The sequence below is a fragment of the Podarcis pityusensis genome (genome assembly GCF_964106645.2).
Source record: "Podarcis pityusensis genome assembly, chromosome: 14".
NCBI lineage: Eukaryota > Metazoa > Chordata > Lepidosauria > Squamata > Lacertidae > Podarcis > Podarcis pityusensis.
Genome location: NC_138039.1, coordinates 48594530 through 48618070, shown reverse-complemented (window position 1 = coordinate 48618070; position 23541 = coordinate 48594530). Strand labels below are relative to the sequence as shown.

At 43.6% G+C, this 23541-nt stretch overlaps 1 protein-coding gene across 1 annotated transcript in view; it reads left to right on the top strand.

Moving 5' to 3' along the window:
* The window catches only part of MYO1E (myosin IE), a 112309-nt gene that overhangs the window by 30953 nt on the left and 57815 nt on the right, over nucleotides 1-23541 (top strand). Inside the window, exons 2-4 of the mRNA XM_080980686.1 lie at nucleotides 14691-14834; nucleotides 18294-18383; nucleotides 19536-19630. Of these exons, the coding sequence (XP_080836812.1) occupies nucleotides 14691-14834; nucleotides 18294-18383; nucleotides 19536-19630 (329 nt within the window). The remainder of the gene's footprint in view (nucleotides 1-14690; nucleotides 14835-18293; nucleotides 18384-19535; nucleotides 19631-23541) is intronic.

The following is a 23541-nucleotide window of genomic DNA, read 5'->3' as shown; positions in this document are numbered from 1 at the left end:
CTCCACCATTACAACATTTGTGCTACTGACTCTCAAGCCAGAAACCAGGACAGCCAGCGGGATCGCAGCGCAGCGGGATCCCGCTGGCTGTCCTGGCTTATGGGATAGCTGCATGCAGCCTCTCCTGCGCTCCCTTTAAAGAGACGCACACACGCTCCACGCGGCTCTTTAAAGGGAGCGCTGAGCAGAGCCTCCCGCCTGCATTCGCTCCATAAGACACACACACATTTCCCCTTACTTTTTAGGAGGGGAAAGGTGTGTCTTATAGAGTGAAAAATACGGTATACAACAATAAAATTTATCGGTTTGAGTCATGTGACTCAAATTGGGTCTAGACCCCAAAATTTTAAGCAATGTGAACTAAAGTTGCCTTTGGGGCCCCTCCAGGATTAGGAGCCCTGAAGCTTAAGCTTCATTAGTTTCATAGTAGATCCACCCCTGCCTCCATCTTGTTTGTGTCCTCAGTTGTTCCATTCAGTTCCTTGAGGGAGCCCTTCTTATCTTGTGACCTGTTTATCTAGGAATTTGCTCTGTCCTGTTAGGGGTCTCTGTAGGCCTTTGTGGCTGTTGTGTCATCATCTGTTGCATCAAATGCACTATATATTTAATGCAGGATCATACCACTTTAAACAACCATAGCTTCCCCCAAAGAATCCTGGGATGTGTAGTTTGTTTAGAGTGCTGAGAGTTGTTAGGAGACTCCTATTCCCTCTCAGAGAGCAGCAATTCCTAGAGTGGTTTATCGATAAGTCCCTCTTTCCAGGGGACTCTGGGAATCGTAACTCTGTGAGGGGAATAGGGGTCTCCTCCTAACAATGCTCAGTACCTTTAACAAACTGCAGTGCCCAGGATTCTTTGTGGGAAGCCATGACTGCTTAAAGTGGTATGATACCGCTTTAAACATAGTGCAGATGAGGCCTCCATCTCTGATGTCAAATTCTATTTAAAGAGCTGCTGGTGACTGTGAGGAGATGAGCCCCAGAAACACGGTGACTTCATTTTCTTTGAAGGTGAGCAAGCTCCTTGTGCCTGATGAGGATGCTATTCATCCTGAAGGGCTTCTTTTTGTCCTCAGGAGACCAGCTCAGACAAGGAGACTTGAATGGAACTTCTGCCCAACAAAAGGAAGTCACTCCATCAACTTCAAAGAGGATAAGATCAACTACTGAATACCACAACATCTTCAGATCACTTTCTTTTTGTTCTAAAGTTGTGTTTAGACAAAATATTTGTTTTCCTGACTTAAAAAGACTGCTATGGCTTGCCTTAGCAGGATCCAAACTCCCCTTTGTAGCATAAAATATTGGGGAGGAAAATGGGCACCAGCCATCTGAGGCCACCAGTACAGGATGTCAGCAATGTCTAGGTAACCCGGTGACCATTGTGTTGCCTAGACATTGCTGACGTTCTCTTTGCAGCACAGGGGTTTGTTTGGTTACAGCAGTACAGGATGGCTGCTTTTGGTTTGGCTTTGGTGGTAGTATGAGAAGATTTTGTTCAAACAACCAAAGGTGTTCTTGGTGTAGAAGAGATTTCATGTTGGCTCTTCTTATTCATCTGCCAATCAACTTTCCATCTACACAACTTATTTTTATTGGATATTCCTCTTCTGCAGCAATTCACAGAGCGTTATCTATCTCAAATGAAGCTTCATGCAAATAGAAAAAAAAAAAGGAGGTAGCCATGTTGGCCCATAAAAAAAACCCTAAAGCCACATTGTGTCACCACACCTTTATTAGGACCAACTAAAATGTCACCATCGTGAACAAGCTTTTGAGTTTTGCAGAGCAGAAGCCACTCCTTGGGATGGGGAGATGGTATTTTACATGCAGTGTGCAATCACTGAGAAGGTTCTACCCCGAATCACATAAGAACGTAAGAAAAGGCTGATGAATCAGGGCAAAGGCACATCTAGTCCAACATCCTGTTCTCACAGTGGCCAACCAGATGCCTCTGACCATGGAGGCAGAGCATAGCCACTGATAAGACTTATCCTCCATGAATTTATCCAGTCCTCTTTTCAAGCCATCCATAGCTTAACTAAGCATAGTGTGAATAATTCTGCCTGAGCCTTATAATGCCCCTGAGTTCTAATATTGTGAGAGGAGCAAAGCTTTTACTCTACCCACTTTCCTGCACCATGCACAATTTTATACACCTCTATCATGTCCAATACAAGGAAAGGTCTTCTTTGAATAACTGGGTCCAGTTGAATTGTTCAGGGCTTTGTATGTGTAGAATTGTGTGTAAAATTGGACTCAGTATCACATAGCCCAGCCTCATCCACTCTGGTGCCCTCCAGATGTTTTGAACTACAACAACCACAGAGAAGTAGTCCAAAATACGTGGAAGATACTAGGGGGGCCAACACCGAGACGTGTAGCCAGTGCAAACATTTGCCGCTAAAATATCTGGGTCCTGTAACTAGGAACTGAAGCCTGATTCTGCATGTCTTATGCACTGCTGAAATTTGCTCTGGGCTCTCTGCTCTGCTGCCACAGTTTAAGCTGTACTTTCCTCAGACAGCTGCAGATCCAGGAAGAATGTGTCTTAATTCCAGCATTATCTTCTAGTTTTAAACACGTTTCTTGCAGCAACTGAAAGCCAGAAGGAACTTTGGTGGATGCAAATTGGCTTCCGTTTATGGAAATATAGGCTTGAGAAGAAACAATACTGCAAAAGAAACAGAGGGGATCAAATATTCTCTGGAGCCAAAGTTCAGAGAAGCATGTCAAATGGGTTGGGTGGAGGAAGCAGGAATCAAGGGTGTGCACTGCGATTGTCAGCTCAATCTCTCTCTCTCTCTCTCTCTCTCTCTCTCTCTCCCTCTCCCTCCCTCCCTCCCTCCCTCTCTCTCTCTCTTGTTCTGGTTGCTTGGAGGCTTATGATCTGACCCACTTTACCCTCTGACCAAAATAATATTTGTGGGTCACAGATGGCTTCCTGTGAGGCAAAGACCTAGCTGAACTGTTTGTATCTCATTGCGGCAGTAATTATATCCTTCTGGTTTTGAGTCATAGCATGAGAGAGGGAAATTTTTAAACTGTAAAGAAGCAAAAGAACTCAGGGGAAATGTACAAATACAGCTGGTGCCTGCTGCCCTCTTTGCTACCAGCTCTCCATGACTGTGAAAACTGACGTAGGCTGAACTATAGATGAGAGACTGGATTTCATGTTGGATTTCAGCTTAGCTATGAATGCAGTTGTCAGCTGTAAGCAACTCCCTGCCCTTCTGATTTTCCTTCCTACTCCCAAATATACAGTATTGTGGGGACATTATACTTTATATCAGCCTTCTCCAACATGGCAACCTCTAGATGTTGCTGGACTCAAATTCCCATCGCCCCAGCCAGCATGTGGTCAGGGATGGTGGGAGTTGTCGCCTAAAAAATCTGGAGAGCAATAGGTTGGGGAAGACAGTTCTAAATGTCTGTGTTGACATAATCCTAACATTAGCACTTCTATTTTTTTTTTATAAGAGATTTATTAGGATTTTTTTTTTAATATTACAATACAAAATGAAAAAGAAAAAGGACTTCCGGAGGCGGCGCAAAACGGCAATGGCGGTCCTCTTTGCGCTGTGAAGAGGGGCTCCGCGGAAAAGGGTCATCCGCTGCGGCAGAGCGGAGACCCGTTAAGAAAACCCACAGGCAGAGTGAGCCTGTGGTCGTGGGACTCGGCGGGCACCAAGAGCGACCCTGGAAACGAAGAAGGAACCCCGTAAGGGGCTCCGGAACGTGAAAGGGGGAGCGGTGCTGTGAGTTCATCGCTCTTTCCGCGGAAGTGAAGCCGCGCGGCTGCTGCTGATGAGCGCCGACCTTTCTTCTTTGAACATCCGATTTTAAACAACATACTCGTGAGTAAGAACCACAAGATTTGGGGAACTAAATTATTGAATTCGGCTGAAAACGGGAGACGTCAAAAGGAAGTCCGTCTTCCGATGCTGCTTAAAGTTCAAAGCAAAGACCCCGATAAGCGGGAAGCGCTGAAAGGGGGATTTTAAAGGAAGTTGGTTTTTACTGTGCAAATTCTGAACTCGTTATTTAGAAGTAAAAAAGACTATTCTCGTGTAAATTGACTGGACTTGGACTGGGATTGTTCCTTTTCTTGGTGGATTACAAAAATCTTGAGAGACCAGTCTGCGGACTGTCAGGATACAAAAGAACTGTCAATTTGCGGAAACTGTATTTAAAGCTGAATGTGCTACATTTGAGCCTCACTGTGGGATACAAATAAGGAACTGTTGCTTGCACCATTATTGAGACTTTGTTTTTAACTTGGGTAAAGCTCTGCAAGTTTAAAAGGATATTGAAGGTGTTTCCCCCCTTTTTCCTCTTTTTTTTGGTCCACTGGGAATTCAATGGCGGAAAGTTTTTCCCTTTCTCTAACTACTGGGGAGCTCCCCCTATAGGACTGTGGAATATTTAGTCTCTGAGAACTGCATATTGTTTTGTTCATCTTCTGCCTGGATGTTTATATTCTGGACTGTTTTTCCCATGGGATTTACAAATTGACCTTGATACATAGACAGCTGTGGAATGAGTGGCGCAGGAAAAACAAGGGCTGCCAAATCAAGAGCAAAACAATCTGAACTGTTGCAAACAACTTTGACTGTGCAGCCACGTAGATCATCTGTCCCTACTGTTTTAAGCTTGCAAGAAGGAGAAGTTAAACAGCCAGCCCCAGGGGATATGGCTTCAGGAGGGCTTGACCCAGTCTCTAAAGAAATTTTGGAACAACTGGCAACTTTAAACAAAAAAGCTGATGAACAGGCGTCAAAATTTGACCAAGTGACAGCCACTATTAACAAATTGACTGAGCAAGTCTCTCAAAATACACAAGTAATTGGGAATATTCAAACAACAACTGCAGAGAATCGTAAACTGGCTGAAGAAGCAAATCAAAAAGCAGAACAAGCCAATAAGAAGGTCGAGGAAGTAAGAAGGGAAGTAAGGCCACTGTGCAGGCAAATCAACGAACAGCAGGCCTATCTGTCTATGGTGGAATTGAAAAATCGGGAAAGCAATCTCAGATTGAGAGCAATACCAGAACTTGAAAAAGAAGATTTGATTGGCTTTTTGACAGCAGAATTATCAAAGTTCTGGGGCATAGAAGAAGATAAGGACTTTAAAATTATCACCGCTTTTAGACTGGGAAGAGTGGTGAGGAAGGATAGATCTAGAGATTGCCTGGTCATTTTGAGATCTAGGCAAGAAAGAGATAATATACTAGGCCTACATTTTAAAAATTCACTGGTGATTCAAGGCAAAAAAGCAGAGATCTACAGAGATATACCGAAACAACTTTTGGATCTAAGAACTACATATAAAGATCTAGCAGGATTATTGAGAAACAACACAATTCCCTACAGGTGGGAGTTCCCCCAAGGACTATCTTTTAACTTCAAAGGGAAAAAAGTAAAAATCAGAACAGCAGAGGACCAAGAGAAGTTTTTGAACGACCACGGGGAGGACCTTTGGAAAGGAGTGGCAGGAGCCTGGCCACCACCTTCGCCGGAATCAACACCTGGGCCACCTCCGGGTCTGGACGAAAAGGAAGACGCATCTCTATAGGACTTACAAATTGATTCAGGATGTCTCTGCAGCTACTTAGTTGGAACATTCATGGCGCAAATTCCCCGGAGAAAAGAAGAAGGATCTTTCATATATTGAAAAAAGAACAATTGGACATTATTTGTTTGCAGGAAACACATGTGACTAGGCTCCATAGGAAAGTGTTAATCAACAAAAGACTAGGCCAAGAATTTATTTCATCAGACAAAGTTAAGAAAAGAGGTGTAGTGATTTATGCAAAGGAGAACCTGTCACCGAAATTTCTCTTTAAAGATGAGCAAGGAAGAATCTTGGCAATTGAAACACAAATACAAGGAGAAAATTTTTTGATAGTAGGAATCTATGCACCAAATGAGGGGAAATCAGAATTTTACAAGAAGCTGCATGAGACAATGCTGGACTATTTAGACTATACCAACATCATCATGATGGGAGATATGAATGGGGTGGTCTCCACCTACATGGACAAGTCACAAAGCCAAAATCTAACTAAAGATGGCAGACTACCTAAAACCTTTTTTGAACTAACTGACAGTATGGACTTGATTGACATTTGGAGGACAAAGAACCCCCTAGGTAAAGAAGGAACATTCTTTTCTGAGGCCCACCTGTCATGGACAAGAATCGACCAAATATGGACAACTAGAGGGCTGGCACCTAAGACTAAAAAAGTGGAAATCTGCCCAAAAACCTGCTCCGACCATAACGCTCTGAAAATGGAATTGAGACTTACTCCAGTCGGTTCCTTCAGATGGAAAATGAATGACACCCTGTTAAGAGATCAGGAGACTGTGAAGAAGGCCCAAAAAACTTTGAAAGACTACTTTGAAATAAATTTGAACACTTCGGTGGAAAAGAGAACAATCTGGGACACAAGTAAAGCGGTTATGAGAGGGTTTCTGATACAACAGAATACGATTAAGAAAAAACTCTGGAATGGAAAAAAGGATAAGATACTAGAGAAGATAAGAGACGGAGAGAAAAAATTGAGACTAAAACCAAAATCAAAAGAAGTTTTAAGAGAAATTAAATTCCATCAAGCACAATATGCGAAATTGATAAATCAAGAAGTTGAATGGAAAATCAAACAAATGAAACAAAGATCATTTGAATCGGCGAATAAATGTGGAAAGCTGCTAGCATGGCAGTTGAAAAAGAGACAAAAATTGAACTTTGTTACCAATCTGGAGGTGGAAGGGAGAAATATTCAGAAACCAGAAGAAATTAGAAAGTGTTTCCAGAGATATTTCAAAAAACTGTTCACGCAAGGGCCTCAGGAAGAGACTGAGATAGACCAATTTCTAAAAATTAATGGATTACAAAAACTATCTCAAGAGAAGAGAACAATCCTGAATTACAGAATAACACAACAGGAAATTGAGGGCGCCATTCAGAATATGCAACTAGGTAAATCTCCAGGCCCAGATGGACTTACCTCCAAGTATTATAAGATATTAAAAGACTTTCTGATTCAACCATTAATGGAGGTATGTAACCAGATCATGGAGGGGAAAAAGGCACCAGAATCGTGGAAAGAAGCTTTCATCACATTGATACCCAAACTGGAATCTGATAAGACCCAACTTAAGAACTACCGTCCCATCTCACTCCTTAATGTGGATTATAAAATTTTTGCTGACATTTTGGCAAACAGACTTAAAAAAGTGTTAAACGAAGTAATTCATAAAGACCAGGCAGGCTTTCTCCCAGGTAGACACTTGTTTGATAATACCAGGAATATTATTGACATTTTGGAATTATTGCAGACCAATATCAACACGAAAGCAGTTTTAATTTTTATAGACGCAGAGAAGGCCTTTGACAACATTTCTTGGAAGTTCATGAAGAAAAATTTGGAAGGGATGGGAGTGGGACGGGCGTTTCAAAATAGTATAGAAGCAATCTATTCAGAGCAAAAGGCCAAACTGATAGTGAACAATGTGGTGACAGAAGAGTTCAAAATTGAAAAAGGGACACGACAGGGGTGTCCTCTGTCCCCTCTGTTATTTATTTCAGTCCTGGAGGTGTTTCTGAATTTGATTAGGGAGGACCGGTTGGTGCAAGGAATACAGGTCGGAGTGAAACAATACAAACTGAAAGCTTTTGCAGATGACTTGGTTTTAACATTACAGGAGCCAGAATCTAGTACAAAAAGAGCTTTAGAACTAATTCATGAGTTTGGTTGGGTGGCGGGATTTAAGTTGAATAAGCAAAAAACCAAGGTTTTGGGGAAAAATCTGACACCTTCAGAAATAGATGGGTTTCAGAAGGAGACAGAGTTAAATGTGGTTAAAAAAGTGAAATACCTAGGGGTCAATTTGTCTACTAAAAATTTGAACTTATTTAAAGATAATTATGAAAAATGTTGGTCAGAAATCAAAAAGGACTTAGAAACCTGGTTAAGACTAAAACTTTCCTTGTTGGGACGAATTGCAGCTGTAAAGATGAATGTACTGCCAAAGATGTTGTTTCTGTTTCAAACCCTACAGATCGTGGACAGAGTGGAATGTTTTGGAAAGTGGCAGAAAGATATCTCGAAGTTTGTCTGGCAGGGCAAAAAGCCCAGGATAAAATTTAAAATATTAACTGATGCAAAAGAAAGAGGGGGATTTGCCCTGCCGGACTTAAGGTTATATTATGAAGCTGCATCTTTCTGCTGGATGAAAGATTGGTTTTTACTAGAAAACGCTGATGTCCTAGATCTGGAAGGGTTCAACAATGCTTTTGGATGGCATGCATACTTGTGGTACGACAAGGCAAAAGTTCACAAAATGTTTAAAAACCATATTGTCAGAAAAGCTTTATTTACTGTCTGGACTAAATACAAGGACTTGTTAGAAAACAAGACCCCGAGGTGGTTATCACCAATAGAGGCTAAGGCCCGAAAAAGACTTAATATGGAGGTTGGTTGGCCAAAATACTGGGAGATAATAGATAAAATTGGAGATAATTGGAGGCTGCAGAGCCTAGATAAATTAAAAAACAAGGTGCAAGACTGGTTACATTATGCTCAAATTCAAGAGGTCTTTAAAATGGATAAAAAAATAGGTTTCCAGGTGGAAAAATCGAAGTTAGAGACAGAATTACTTGAACCAAAGACCAAGGTTCTCTCAAGAATGTATAACTTGCTGCTCAAATGGAATACCCAGGATGAGACAGTTAAATCAGCCATGATAAAATGGGCGCAGGATATCGGGTATAACATCATGTTTGAAGACTGGGAAAGGTTATGGACCACGGTATGAAATTCACGGCATGTAATGCCCTGAAAGAAAATATTATGAAAATGATATATAGGTGGTACATGACCCCAGTCAAGCTTGCAAAGATATATCACCTGTCTGATAACAAATGTTGGAAATGTAAGGAGGCTGAAGGGACATTCTTTCACCTCTGGTGGACTTGCCCGAAAGTGAAGGCCTTCTGGGAAATGATTTACAATGAGCTAAAAAAAGTATTTAAGTATACCTTTCCCAAGAAACCAGAGGCCTTTCTTCTGGGCATTGTTGGCCAGAAAGTGTTAAAGAAGGATAGAACTTTCTTTATGTATGCAACTACAGCAGCAAGAATTCTTATCGCCAAACATTGGAAGACACAAGATTTACCCACGCTGGAAGAGTGGCAGATGCAATTGATGGACTATATGGAACTGGCTGAAATGACTGGCAGAATCCGAGATCTGGGAGAAGAAACAATGGAGGAGGACTGGAAAAAATTTAAGGACTATCTACAAAAACATCATAAGCTATATGAATGTTAAGAATTTGCATGGCTGGGAAAGTCTAGCTTCAGCAATAAAATTTGATGATTTGGGAAACTAAGTTATAACTACGAAAGGACCAAAATCTAAAGTAATTTTTATGCCTATTTTAGGATAAAAGTAATTTGATAATAAGTATTTTAAATTTAAAGTATAATTATTTGAAATTACAAAAAACGCATGAAACAAGGTAACAATTTGCTGATATCTTTATTGTAAAGAATGCAGGGTGAGGGAGATGTGGGGAAGTCCGGTTGGTTATGAAAAAATGTTCTGGAAAGATGAATTTTTTTTAATTTTTTTTTTCCTTTTTTTGTTCTGTTGCTTCTGTTATTTAGCTGACTATATATTTGTACCTGGAAAAAAGCAATAAAAAATATTATTTAAAAAAAAAAAACAAAATGAAAAAGAAAAAAAAATACAAAACAAAAATGATTAAAAACACTCAGATTTTCCATTGCTTATTTTTCTTTAGCTTGTTTCCCGGACCTCCCTTTTTTGTATTCCAGTTCAGTTTGTTGGTTCAGCAAATCCTTACCCTCTTTATTTATCCTATTCTTTGGTCTTAAAATAGTAACGTTAGATTTTTACCTCTTAACAACCTCTTTTTCATATTCCCTTAAAGCATTACAGCTAGAAACCACTTAATTTCTATCCAACATCGTTCTAACATTCATTAATTTTACAATATTTCTGTAGATAATCTTTGAACTTCTTCCAATCTTCTTCCACCGACTCTTCTCCCTGGTCTCGGATTCTGCCAGTCATTTCTACCAGTTCCATATAGTCCATCAGCTTCATCTGCCATTCTTCCAGAGTGGGTAGATCTTGTGTCTTCCAATACTTTGCAGTGAGTATTCTTGCTGCTGTTGTAGCATACATAAAAAAGGTTCTATCCTTCTTTGGCACCAATTGATCGACTATGCCCAGGAGAAAGGCCTCTGGTTTCTTCAAGAAGGTATATTTAAATACCTTTTTCAGTTCATTATATATCATTTCCCAGAAAGCCTTAATCCTTGGGCACGTCCACCAAAGGTGAAAGAATGTACCTTCAGCTTCTTTACATTTCCAACATTTATTATCGGGCAAATGATAAATTTTTGCAAGCTTGACTGGGGTCATGTACCACCTGTAAATCATTTTCATAATATTCTCTCTTAAGGCATTACATGCCGTAAACTTCATACCTGTGGTCCATAACTGTTCCCAGTCAGCCATCATTATGTTATGACCAACATCTTGTGCCCATTTAATCATAGCAGATTTCACCGTTTCATCCTGAGTATTCCATTTCAACAGCAAGTTATTCATCTTTGACAAAATCTTAGTTTTGGGTTCTAACTAACACTAGCACTTCTAATAGGTGTTTCTTGAAGTCCTTCAAGGATGGAAATCCTGCCGCATCCTTGAGGAGTGCATATAGGTGGTGCCTGACTTTTTAGTTTGTTGCTTTAGATCCTGCCCTCAAGGCATTTGGTAAGCCATTATCTTGGTATTGCCCCCTATGTCCATGGCCACATCTTAAGCAGTGGTTAAAGCTGTCCATTGTTAAGGTTACCAGTTTAGCTTCCAAGGTTTGAACTTCTCCTCCCTTCAGTTCTCCTGCTCCAAGTTAGCTAATGTGGTGCCCTTCAGTGATTGCTGGACTACAACTCCCATAATCCTTGATTGCTAGTGAAGTTGGAAGGAGATGAAATGCCCAAATTAGTCTGTCCCTTTGTGGTACCAGATGGGACATATTCGCCAATGGTGGAGGGTGCCATCAGTTGACCTTGGCAGTTTTCCACAGCATATGATTGGCCACTGTGAGAACAAGATGCTGGACTAGATGGGCCATTGGCTTGAATTAGGTTTTTATATTGAGACATGCCTTTTCCATCATAGTTTTTCACCCCTCCTTTTCACCCACTCTATTCTGAGGAAACTCCCATTAGACCATGAAGTTTCTAGCTCTCTCCATCTCCTGCTTAGGCTGCAGGTTGAGTTTGGAATTCAAATGGGAAAGACTATTACTGGCAGGATAGTGCAAGCTCCTTTGCTAAGTTCTTGTACTACCCAAAAGTGATTTCTAACACTAAGCATCCTGTTTATGTGTTCGTACAGTTAATAACAGCGTGAAGGTGCCTTTACCAATCCAGTGCCCTCCAGATGTTCTGGGCTCCATCTGAAGGGCATCAGGTTGACAAAGGCTGGCATGAGGTTTTTTAGGGACTTACAGCTGTAAACTTTTCCCGTTTTCTTTTAAAAAAATTAAGAATCTTCTTGTTTAGTCTTGCCCATGCAAAAGTCAGATTTCCCAGGCTTGAATTTGTCTGGGACACATCCTTTCCAAGCCAGCTCTTCTCATTTGACTTCTGTCTCTCAATGTTTATTGGGAAACAATCTTCCATGGAGTTATGTAATTCTTCTTCAGGTTAATTGCCTTTTATCATGGGGTGGTGGTGGTTCTGATCAGCATTTACCTACTCTGATAACTTTCCTGTTTCTATTCCAGGCAGTGTTTTGATTCCTGGTTTGTATTGTGGGGAGCGGGGAGTGTGTTGGTTCTTTCTTTAAGGATCAAAGGGCCTGGCAATGGTGTGCTTTATAAACTAGCTCTGAGTTTTGTGCTTCCCGAAAACAGCAGTTGCGCCTCTGTTTCTCTACAGGTAATAACACTGTTCTAAGAAGATCACCATTGGCTTCTCATGCGTTTCTGGGTTCAATTCAAGGTACAGTGGTACCTCGGGTTAAGAACTTAATTCGTTCTGGAGATCTGTTCTTAACCTGAAACTGCTCTTAACCTGAAGCACCACTTTAGCTAATGGGGCCTCCCGCTTCCACCCCGCCGCCGCCGCACGATTTCTGTTCTCATCCCGAAGCAAAGTTCTTAACCTGATGTAATATTTCTGGGTTAGTGGAGTCTGTAATCTGAAGCGTATGTGTCAGCGCTGCCTCAGGTCCTAGCTCACAGAGGACCAACGCCAGTTGCTCTTTATAAACAAAAGTCTTTATTGTGGTTCATTGTTGGTTTGACATCCGTGGCGCGCAGCGCTACGTCTGAGTCCTTAGACCGGCGAAGCTCCGTCTGACTCCTCCCCTCCCCTACACCAGTTCAAGACCCGAGCTTTGCTCCACCTCTTCCTCTCCTCCTTCTTCTCCTTTCTCCTCCGGGTCCTCCTGTCCTCTGGGGTTACCTCCTTCCTACTTTCTTCGGAGGCGGATTCTTCTGACTCCTCCCCACCCTTCCGGCGGGCTTTAGGACCTGGCTCCCAATCCGGGTTTTCTGCTGGCCCGCGCGCCTCCACATTTGAACTTGGCGCGCGCGCCCAGCCGCCTACTTTCCTCCTAACGGCTACACTGCTCCCCTCACTGCTTTCTCCTTCAGGGAGGCTGGCCGGACCTGCTCTTCCCTCCGCCCCCCCACTCTCTGACGGAGGCGTGGTCAGTCCAGCCTCACTCTCTCCTCCTGCAGGAGGCTCTTGTTTTAATCCTTGGGATTCTTCCCCCCCGCTACGCTCTGGTGGGGAAGCTACCCCTGATTTCCAGCTGCCGCTTGGAGACTCCCCACTGGCCCCCCTTGCCCTGCCTCTGGGGGCCCCCTTCTGGGAATCCTCTGATTCGCTGGAGAGACTCATGGAATCTCTCTGATCACTGGCATACCCTCCTGAGCTCCCCTCAGATTGTTCCCCTTCGCTCTCCATCTCCTCCTTCCCCTGTGGCTCAGCCCCTGAGCCCATGACAGTATGTAACCTGAAGCGTATGTAACCCGAGGTACCACTGTACTTGTTTTAACATTTAAACATCATACAGATCATTTGTCTACCTACCTCAGTCAGTGCTGACTTGCAACAACTCTGAAGGGTTCAGGTGGAGGACATTCCCAGCCCTACTTAGAGGTTCTGCTGGGAACTGAACCTGTGGCCTTTTGCATGCAAGACAGCTGCTATGCACACAGCTAGGGACATCTCCTGAAGCAAAGGTGAGGAAGCTGTGGGTGTTGCTGCACTCCAAGCCCCCCCCCCCGCATCCTTAACCATGGGCCATGCTGGCTGGGACTGATGCAAGTTAGGGTCTGAAAACACATGGAGGGCTGTAGGCTCCCTATGCAGGCTTTTTTTTTTGGACTTTAAACAACCTCCCATGCAAACCTGCACCAGATGCCCTTGGCTGGGGTGGGGGGTTTAGGGCAGTAGTGACTGAGGAGAGGGAGTTGAAGGAGGGCATGTCCCATTTGAGAAATGTCCTTCCCTAGTATGTAAAGAAGATAGCAGCCCATTTATTATGCAGGAGGCAAGTTGAAACCTTTCTGCTAGCTGATGCTTTTAGTGGTTTCTATCATTTTACAGCATGTTTTAATTCCTTGATTTATTACAACCGTGGGACCAGTGGCAAAATGCTGCTGCCTCAAGCCCTGCCCATATGTGAGCAGGGCTTGGAGAGCATAAACATCAGCCAGAAAATCCTGGAAGCCACAATGCAGCTCACATGCCCTCCTCCCACAGCCCCTTCTGGGTAACCTTCATTCCTCAGACTTGTGTGGTATTTGGATTTCAGTGACTGTTTGATGGGCTTGTATGAGCCTTCCTCCTCCTCCTCCTCCTCCTCCTCAGTGCAAAGACTCTGCATGTGTAACTTTTCTCCTCTTACCTTTTGGTCACAAATGTTGGAAGAACTTTTTTATGTGTTTATGGCAAAACCTTTATGGGAGACATATACATAATAAATCAAACATTAAATCCAGAAAACATAGTCTGCGCGTTTTACTGTTGTGCACATTATTCAGAGCCATATTTATTAAAACCTGACCTTCAGGACTGGGTACAATGATCAAAGGCAAGTGGGAAAGCCCCCCCCCCCCCCCGCTCTCAAAAAAAGGTCCCTGGGGATCAGAAGTTGAATATCACCATGATGAGTTAACACATGCAAGAATATGCAAGGACAAATCTTTAGATATCTCTTCCAGCCAACCTACATTGCTGCATTTATTAGGGGAGAGCTGTTTGACAAATCCTGTGATAACATTGTTGAGTAGAAAAGCCGTCTTTGCATTTCCAGAACTTGTGATTGAATAGTGGCAAGCATGTCAGGAGCAGAGCTCACACCTTTGGTACACATTTCCTAATGTACACTCCTGACTGGGAGCAGAACGCTGGGCTAGGCGTATCATTTATCTCATGTAGCAGGCTCTTTTTTATTATTCATTTCATAAAATTTATGTACTGCATGGTTGTAAAAAACAAAGTTCCCAAAACTCTTCTTGACTAAACCAGCACCTCCTGTTTTATGCTGGGAACTGCCTTAAGATCTACAGAGAAAGGGCTTTATACAAATTTAATAAATAATGATAAAATCAAATAATAATTTTCTTCCTGCAGGGGAGCAAGGGGCATTATCGGTATCACTGGCAGAGCCACAATGTCAAGCACAGCGGGGTGGATGACATGGTCCTTCTCTCCAAGATCTCAGAAGATTCCATTGTGGAGAACCTCAAGAAGAGATACATGGATGATTACATATTTGTATCCTTTATTGCAGGGCCTGGGGGACATTTATCAGCTCAAAGGTGGCATTTCCTCATAGGCATAATTCTGCGGTCATTTGTGCATGCTTGGATGTGACCAGAGATGGAAGTAGAGCAATGGATGTGATTCTTACCCTTTTGTGTACAGGAGGCTGTATTCTAGCCAGGCAAAAGTTAGGTTTCTATGGGCACGCCCCCTTTACCTCCACCCAGACAATTAAGAGGCTCTGTCACAGTTCAGGGACACATTCCAACCAGACAAAAACCATCAGGGAGGATGTCCAGTGGGGTATGTGGTCCCAGGTTCAATCCCCTTGAATTGTCTCTTCTTCTCTGCACATGGAAAGCTAGCACACCTGGGGCTGATTGGTAGTGACCCTACACAGCAGGATAGGGACTGTTTTTAGCAACAGTTTTCCCCATGCCAAGTAAAGTAGAATAAAGATGTCAAATGACCAGGACCAGTCTTCTCTCCCATCGTTGCCAGTCTGCCAAGGGAAACTGCAGCCGTTAGATTTTGTTCTGTCATGTTTTGCTGGGGTTGGGGAGAAAAATGTAGTTCTGTGCCTACTGCTGTGCCAGGTGTGGGGCACACGCTAGCCCTCGTTGGCTTGTAAACGTTAGCCGTGTGTTTGAGGATGACAGGTCTGCGGGCTCTGAAGGGGCCTTGAAATGAAGATGGAAGCAGCAGGGATGTTGTGGAGGAGAAAGTGAATGCTCATAAGAGCATCATCCCACCCCAGCCCATGCCTGCTGCCAAACCTGCTTTCGTGCTTGAAATATCAGGGACTTATGAAAGGATTCCATTGACGTGAGACACAATGGCTTGCTATTCTGCTCCCCGCTTTCACACTCTCAGGCATAATCTCTGCAGGCATAAAATCCAGTTTTGAGCTACTCAGCAGAACGTAGAGTTTCGGAAGAGGAGAGGCTATCCTTCTCTCTCTCTCTCTCTCCCTCCCCAATAGTTGAGTCCTTGCATTCCCCTTGTGCCTTTGAGGGCAGAGCTATATAAGTTACACATGTGATTTGGGTTAGAGCAAAGCAGCTGGGAGGGGGCTGCTATGGAGTGGGAAAGCAGGGGGAAGTGATTAACCCTTCACCACCCTTTCCTCACTCAGGTGCGTGTTGAACCTCACAAATGTGTGAAACCCCCCTTCTCCCTTTGAAGGTGATAAAGTACTATGTCTGCATCAATTGCCATAGAATACTGGCTGGTGGGAAAAGAGTTGACAACTTCCCACTTACTTCTTCTCCGCAGCCCAGCCATTGCACTCCTTCCCTTGAAGATGCTATGTCTCTATTGCTAGAGGATCCCCTTGCAGAGGATTACCATATTGGCCTGAATATAAGCCTCACTTTTTACCCAAATTCCAACCGTGAAAAGTTGAAGTGCGGCCTATATATGCGACCTTACGGTATGCAGCCAGGAGTGCAGCAAACTGGCAGCTGTCCCGTGCATAGTCCCCTGTCCTCTCCCCTAAGGCTGGGAAGGGAGAGAGCGAGGAAGGGGAAAGCTCCAACCCCACCCCCGATACAGCCAGAAGCAGCAAGGAATGGAGCAGCTTATATTCGGGGGGGGGGGTTCTGTTTTTTTTCTTCCTCCCTAATCAGTTTTAAAGGTGTGGCTTATATTCAGATGCGGCTTATATTCGGGCCAATACGGTAGTTCATATGCTGCTTTTCCACGCTGGACTGTGCTAGTAAAGCTCAGATATCAAAATAAATATCAAATAAATATCAAAATACAACACATGTGCTTTGTTACGCAGTTATATGTGTCACTTACAGTTCTCCCTTGTGAGAAGGTGTTCTTAAGGACTGTAATCTTGTTCTGGAGTCAAACAGGCTTGAGCAACCAGGCTGGAGTTTGTGTGTTGTCTCAAGCTGCTTTTCTCACAGGTGGCAAGCTTCAGTTCTGAGGAGAGATCCTTCAGTCTCTTAGTCTGAGTGGGTTCTGCCACCATGACTGTCCTGTCAGTTCAGATTGTTGCAGAATTCCAGCACCAGTCTGGCCTCCCCTCGTAAGCTTACTGGGCTTCTAACTTGCACAGGGATGACCCTTTTTCTGCTGCTCTCCTAGTCTGTAACAGGCGTCTTCTCCTCAAGGCTTGGCATCCCATAATCTCACTCAGGCCTAAAAAGCTTTGCAAGATCTGGTGCTATTCTCCTGATAGCTAAGAGCAACACTCACTGCTTTCTTTTTTCCACTTCCCAAATTCCAAAAAGGGAGGCCTTTTAGTTTTCATTTGGGCATTGGCTCCTGAATGGCTCAGCTGTCACCGCCATCAATCATAGGTATTTTTTTTTTTTACATATTGGAGAAGGTTATTGAATCATTCCATAAATTATTAACACTGAATCAACAAGTTGCTTCAATATATTTTATGTTCACACAAACAGTTCTGGATTTCCCATAGAGCTGTCCCCATAGAGTGGTGCCACAGTTCCATGGATATCCTCCAAATGTAGCAATTTCGCACAATATGGAAGTTATGTTTGTTTGCCTTAGTTGCTTTTTTTATTATTTGCAGCATGACATCATCTTGCAGTTATTATCCCAAGACAATGGGCTGCTGTGTGCACACTGAGTGCTGATTGTGCCTGTGTTGGGTGTGTGTCTGTGTGTTGAATAGCAAAGCGTTAAACGTTGCTATCACTCGTGCAGCACCAGTCATCCAAACACAATATGCATATCCTGATACTAATGTATAGGGCTGCAATGCTGAATTGCTTACATGAGTCAGTAGAAAAGCATATTGATCAACTAAGGAAGTCGACTTTGAGAGTTGGAGAAACTGCAGATGGCAAGTGTCATCCCGAAAGAGACACTTCATCTTCTGGCTTGCACAGGAGGAGATGCCTCTTCCAAAATGGCAGCTGTTGTGACATATCACATGGGCATCATCTTAAAAACAAAGGAAGTGTGTATTTTCTGCCTGAACTGTTCTGCTCCTATGCAAATTCGGGCATATTTTATTATTTCACTAATTGACTATAATTTCATCTAAAAGAACTGGAGGAAGGGGAAGCATTGTACACAGAAGGCCCCAGGATGAAACCCAAATAGCATCACCAACTGAAAGGGTAGGGAAGCAGCAGATGATGGAAGAGAATCTCCACAGCCCTGAGACCCCCCTTCCCCCCGAGAAATGCAGCTGGTCAGGGCAGAGGGTGGTGGGGACTGGAGGGATAAAGGGTTTGATCTGGTTTAGGGCAGCTTCCACATGTACTTCTCTAATGTTCCTGTATAATTAAACAATTAAGATTTATTTTTCTTGGTAACCACTCTACTGTACTATCTATGTTTTGAGCCTGCAAGCTGAAATGTATGCACATTCACACATGGGCTGCAATATAGAAAAGCAGAGGGTGGGCTAATTGGGTGAAGAGGGAGTTTGCATCATAAACTGATTTTTTTTTTAAGCATTGTGAACCTTGACTGATCCAAACACAGACATATATTGGATCAGTGCTGATCTCTGTGAACCCGTTCAAGCAGATGCCATATTTTGGAGAGAAAGAAATTGAAATGTATCAAGGAGCCGTAAGTAATGATTTCTCTCTTAGCTTATTTCATTCTCAAAAAACGTTTAAAGGTTTGCTGAGGCCAGTTGTCTCTTCCCTTTTTTCTCTTTAATTTTGTTTTTCTAATCAACAAAAACAGACAATTCACATGAAAAGAAAATGGATGTTAACAAAATAATATTAATACAAAAAATGACCTTTTGAGGATAAAGTCCCAAAGGGAAAAAAAAAAGGAGTAAATGAACAGGGTACAAATGTGGAAATTATTATTGGCTTCTGTGCACATCTGGGGGTGAAGCCAGACCGCTGCATTAGCAGCACTGAAGTGACCTCCTGGGGCATAAGCCTGGGCTGACCAGATGACAAGACCTCCCTCTTGGCCTCATTGAAGTAGTCCAAAGGAAAGCAGAGCAATACAGTGGTGCCTCGCAAGACGAAATTAAACCGTTCCGCGAGTCTCTTCGTCTTGCGGTTTTTTCATCTTGCGAAGCACGGCTATTAGCGGCTTAGCAGCCATTAACGGCTTAGCGGCTTTAAGAAAAAGGAAACAAACTCGCAAGAACTCGCAAGACGTTTCGTCTTGCGAAGCAAACCCATAGGGAAATTCGTCTTGCAGAACGACTCAAAAACCGGAAAACTCTTTCGTCTTGCGCGTTTTTCGTCTTGCGAGGCATTCGTCTTGCGGGGCACCACTGTATGTCTGGCTGCAGGAGTTGCCGGAAGGAGGCATACAAGACACCACCCAACCGTCTTAGGGCTGTGTTCTGGATTTGTGTAGGGTTTACTCCTTAGCCTTTCTTCTCCTGAAGATATCCCACAAGGTGGCAGAGGTTTTGGACCAGAGTTTTCCTTCTCTTAGATGGACTACCTTCCATCGAGCCCCATCTGCCCCTCACTCCCCCCTCTACAGCATGTGCAAAAGCCACCTTCTTGACCATTGGACCCACTACTGGCCTCGTCTGCTCAACCCACCTCAGTATCTCATTGCACCAAATTATCTGTTTCTAGAAGTTGGAAGCTGTCTGTCAGTTTCTGGATGCCCTTTGGGGGGGAAGGTGAATGCTGTACTGTTTAAATGACTGAGAAGTTATCTTTTTGTTGTTGATACGACCTTTCTTAGTAACAGTTTCATTTATTGCCTGGTGCTTCACATGTATTTCCCTCCCCGTAGGCTCAGTATGAAAATCCACCACATATCTATGCTCTAGCGGACAATATGTACCGAAACATGATAATTGACAGAGAGAACCAATGTGTCATCATCAGGTAAGGACTTGCTCTTTAACCTCATGATTTGCATTTATGCCCTGGTTTGGATAAGGGGCACTGGACACAGTCTAGAAGCCCATCTTGCTTCTATTGCAAATAACTGTTAATGCCATGCTTGAGCAGACTTGCTTCAAAGTGTTGTATCTGACTCAGTGTAGGCCCACTGAATTAAATGGATATAAGGCAGTCACAGTTAACTTAGTCATGTGTGAGAGGGCGAGTGTGAGTCCCTTTGTGTGTGACAGTGAGTGAGCACTGTGGCTGATGAATAAAGAACATGAGTTTGCCCCCCAGAAAGCATCTGGCTTTTTGTGTTCCAAGCCTCCAGGTCTGTTCCACGGTCCAGGGCCCACTTCTCCCTTCCCTTGAGCCTCTCTGGTTGTAGTGTCCATCCTGTTAAATACATCTTGCTCAAGTGTCCACCATTCATTCTCATGTGGCCTTTCCACGTACCCAGTTCCTTTACATCCAGCCTCACTTCTGGGTGACAGTGCTAATCTACAAATCTTTGTCAGGGCCCCTTTTCTATTAGCTGGCTGATCTCTGTCAAAGACCCTTTGGATTATTGGGAACAAGTCATTTTCATTTGTTTTTTGGAAGGCTAATGTGATGCAAGACGTACTGGCTGATATGTCATAAACTCCCAAGTACCTTCCTGGCCTTGAGCCACTAGTGGCCGACTCTGCATTTCAGAAATCTTTTTGTGCTGATTTCTGTATCGGGTGGATATGTTGCTGTGGCAATAAATGAAATGTGGTCATCTTCAGGGTCCTTTTCCCTGCCATGCTTGATTATGCCCCACACATCCTTGGCCTGGGAGCAACCAGCCGTCTTTTATTTCCCAATGTATCATCATTGTGGCTTTTTGAGTCTATTTCTGGAATCTGAAGCTTAAAAATAAATGTACTCTTTACTGCTTACAGGAATTCTCCTTGAGTGCGGCTAGGGGTAAAGAAAAGAAACAGTGACGTGGTTAGAAATGCAGCTTCTTGTTTTATGCTGTGCAACACACACGTGGCAGCGCTGTGGCCAAAGTGTTCTCCTCCATATCAACTTTATCACAGTCACCACTTAGGTCCCAGAATGACCGTGCTTGAAATAAAATTTTACCTCGAGTCATTGGATTGGTGGTTAGAAGCATGGTCCCTACAGCAGATGATATTACATTGCATATTAATTTGATAATATCTAAATTTATTATTATTAATAATACTAGCCCCTTCGTCATAACGTCCCATAACCTGACAGTACCAAACTATCGAAGGCTTTTCACCAAAGCCAGACTAAATGTCTTTCCTTCTGCAGTGTTGGATGGCAGGTTGAGAGGAGTTCCATACCAGGACAGACTTTGCTTGTGTGCTCAAGACATTGATTCCATAAAACATATTTTGTTGCATTGTGCAAAATATGAGCAAGCCAGGGCTGAACTGATACTACCCTTGCTGGTACCTTTCCTGGGAAAATCAGAGGCTCACTATATCAGGTTCCTATTGGAAGACCGGACAAATGCTAGAACATTAGCGGTGGCAAAGTTTTTATCGGTGGTTGCAAGAACAAATAATCCTTTTATTCTGAACAAAATGCTTGTCTAACCTGGAGGTAGGCTGTATGAATTGTGTATTGCTTTGTAATGATTTGTTGGGTCTCTGGACCGTAATAAAGATTGATGATGATGAAATTTATTATTATTAATAATACTAGCCCCTTCATCATAACGTCCCAGGGTAGGCTGCAACAATTAAAAGGCAAGCAGCTCATCCACAGGAGTTGAAGGGGGCAACTGCAGCTATTTATAAGATGCTACTGGGCACTCAGGACCCGGATGGAGGAGGACTGTGAACCATTTGGGAAGCAGATCCCATTGTCTGATTTATTGGTTCAGAATGGGTGTGTGGAATAAACCTCAATTAAAGTCCACCTCTGCAAAGATGAGAAAGGCAGGCTTAAAACTAATACACAAGTGGCACTGAAACCCTGTTAGACACAGTTACACAAATCTAGACCTCTCTCCACTTTGCTGGAGGGGCTGTCCAACCAAAGTCTTGTGGTGGCCATGTGGAAAAGTACAGAACTTGTGGGGCACCAACAGCAGCTGCCCAGTGCAGCATTAGGAACACAGAAAGCTGCCTTATATCTAGATCAGTATTGTCTATGATGATTAGCAGCAGCCCTCCAGTGTTTCAGGTAGGGACATTCTCTCAGCCCCACCTGGAGATGCCAAGGACTGAAACTGGGACATTCTAGCTTTTCTAGGAAGTAGCAGGCACCAGGCCCTTTGCCTTCTCAGCATTGTCTTGGGGGGCTGTTTTGCAAATCAAGAGCTCAAAGGTCTTCCTAGATCCAAAGGTCAGTTCATGTGATAACTGGCTCTACCTTTGTGGATAATGGAGGAGTTCTGAGCCTGGGGAACACAGGTAGTGAACCTGTGGCCCCCCCAGATGTTGTTTCTCCACCTCCCATCAGATCCAGCCAGTGTGGCCAATGGCCAGGGATGATGGCAGGTATAGTCCAGAAAAATCTGGAGTGCCATAGTTCCCCAGCTCTGTTGTAGAGAATAACAGAGGCCCAGACAATCAGGTGTGCTTGCCCTGTTAACCCCTGGAGCTGTGCAAGCCTCATTACAACAAAGAGGGTGTTGCACTTCATTGAATAACCCTTTAAAAATTAAACATCCAGTTGCTCAGATTTCATTATGGAAACGCTTAATTTTACCTAGAAATCAGGGTGCTTGATACTGCATGATTCCTTGGGTTCAGTTTTCAGCTTTATATTTCAGCATTTAAATGCATCCTCCTCCTTCAGGGATTTTGTAATCCATCTCTTTGTGTGTTTGTAGTTTATTTGTCATGGCATTATTTTTTCTAACTTATTCTGCTTTTGCTCTTCCAATGAATATGGTGTTGCATCTTCTAGAACTTATGCATGGTTTGCGTGAATGTAAACAGCAGACTCAGTGACGCGGGTGGCGCTGTGGATAAAACCTCAGTGCCTAGGACTTGCCGATCGCATGGTCGGCGGTTCGAATCCCCGCGGCGGGGTGAGCTCCCGTTGTTCGGTCCCAGCTCCTGCCCACCTAGTAGTTCGAAAGCACCCTTAAGTGCAAGTAGATAAATAGGTACCGCTTTATAGCGGGAAGGTAAACGGCGTTTCCGTGTGTTGCTCTGGTGCTGGTTCGCCAGAGCAGCTTCGTCACGCTGGCCACGTGACCCGGAAGTGTCTGCAGACAGCGCTGGCTCCCGGCCTCTAGAGTGAGATGAGCGCACAACCCTAGAGTCTGTCAAGACTGGCCCGCACGGGCAGGGGTACCTTTACCTTTACCTTTAAACAGCAGACTCAATACAATGGGGTGGGGTTTTTTTTTGCAGACCTCTCCACCCTATACAGTGGTACCTCGGGTTAAGAACTTAATTCGTTCCAGAGGTCCATACTTATCCTGAAACTGTTCTTAACCTGAAGCACCACTTTAGCTAATGGGGCCTCCTGCTGCTGCCGTGCCGCTGGAGCACGATTTCTGTTCTCATCCTGAAGCAAAGTTCTTAACCTGAAGCACTATTTCTGGGTTAGCGGAGTCTGTAACCTGAAGCGTATGTAGCCTGAAGTGTATGTAACCTGAGGTACCACTGTACATGTGTCTGATGGTGGCATTGGAACAGGGCACAGTGGGCTGAGCCTGTTCAATGCAGCCTCCACCAGCTAAACTCCTACTTTGTTCTGGCACCAAATCCTGCTTTGATTTTTCATTTAATTGTAATAGTACTAATGCATGGACTTCGTAATTTATTTAAGCATATAGTTGAGTCTGACTTCTCAGAGGCTGCTGAGCTGCCTGTGGCTGTTTCTCTTCTCCCTGCAAACCTCTCCAAATGGAATGCAGAGTAATAAGATTGAATTGCAGAGTTGGAAGGGAC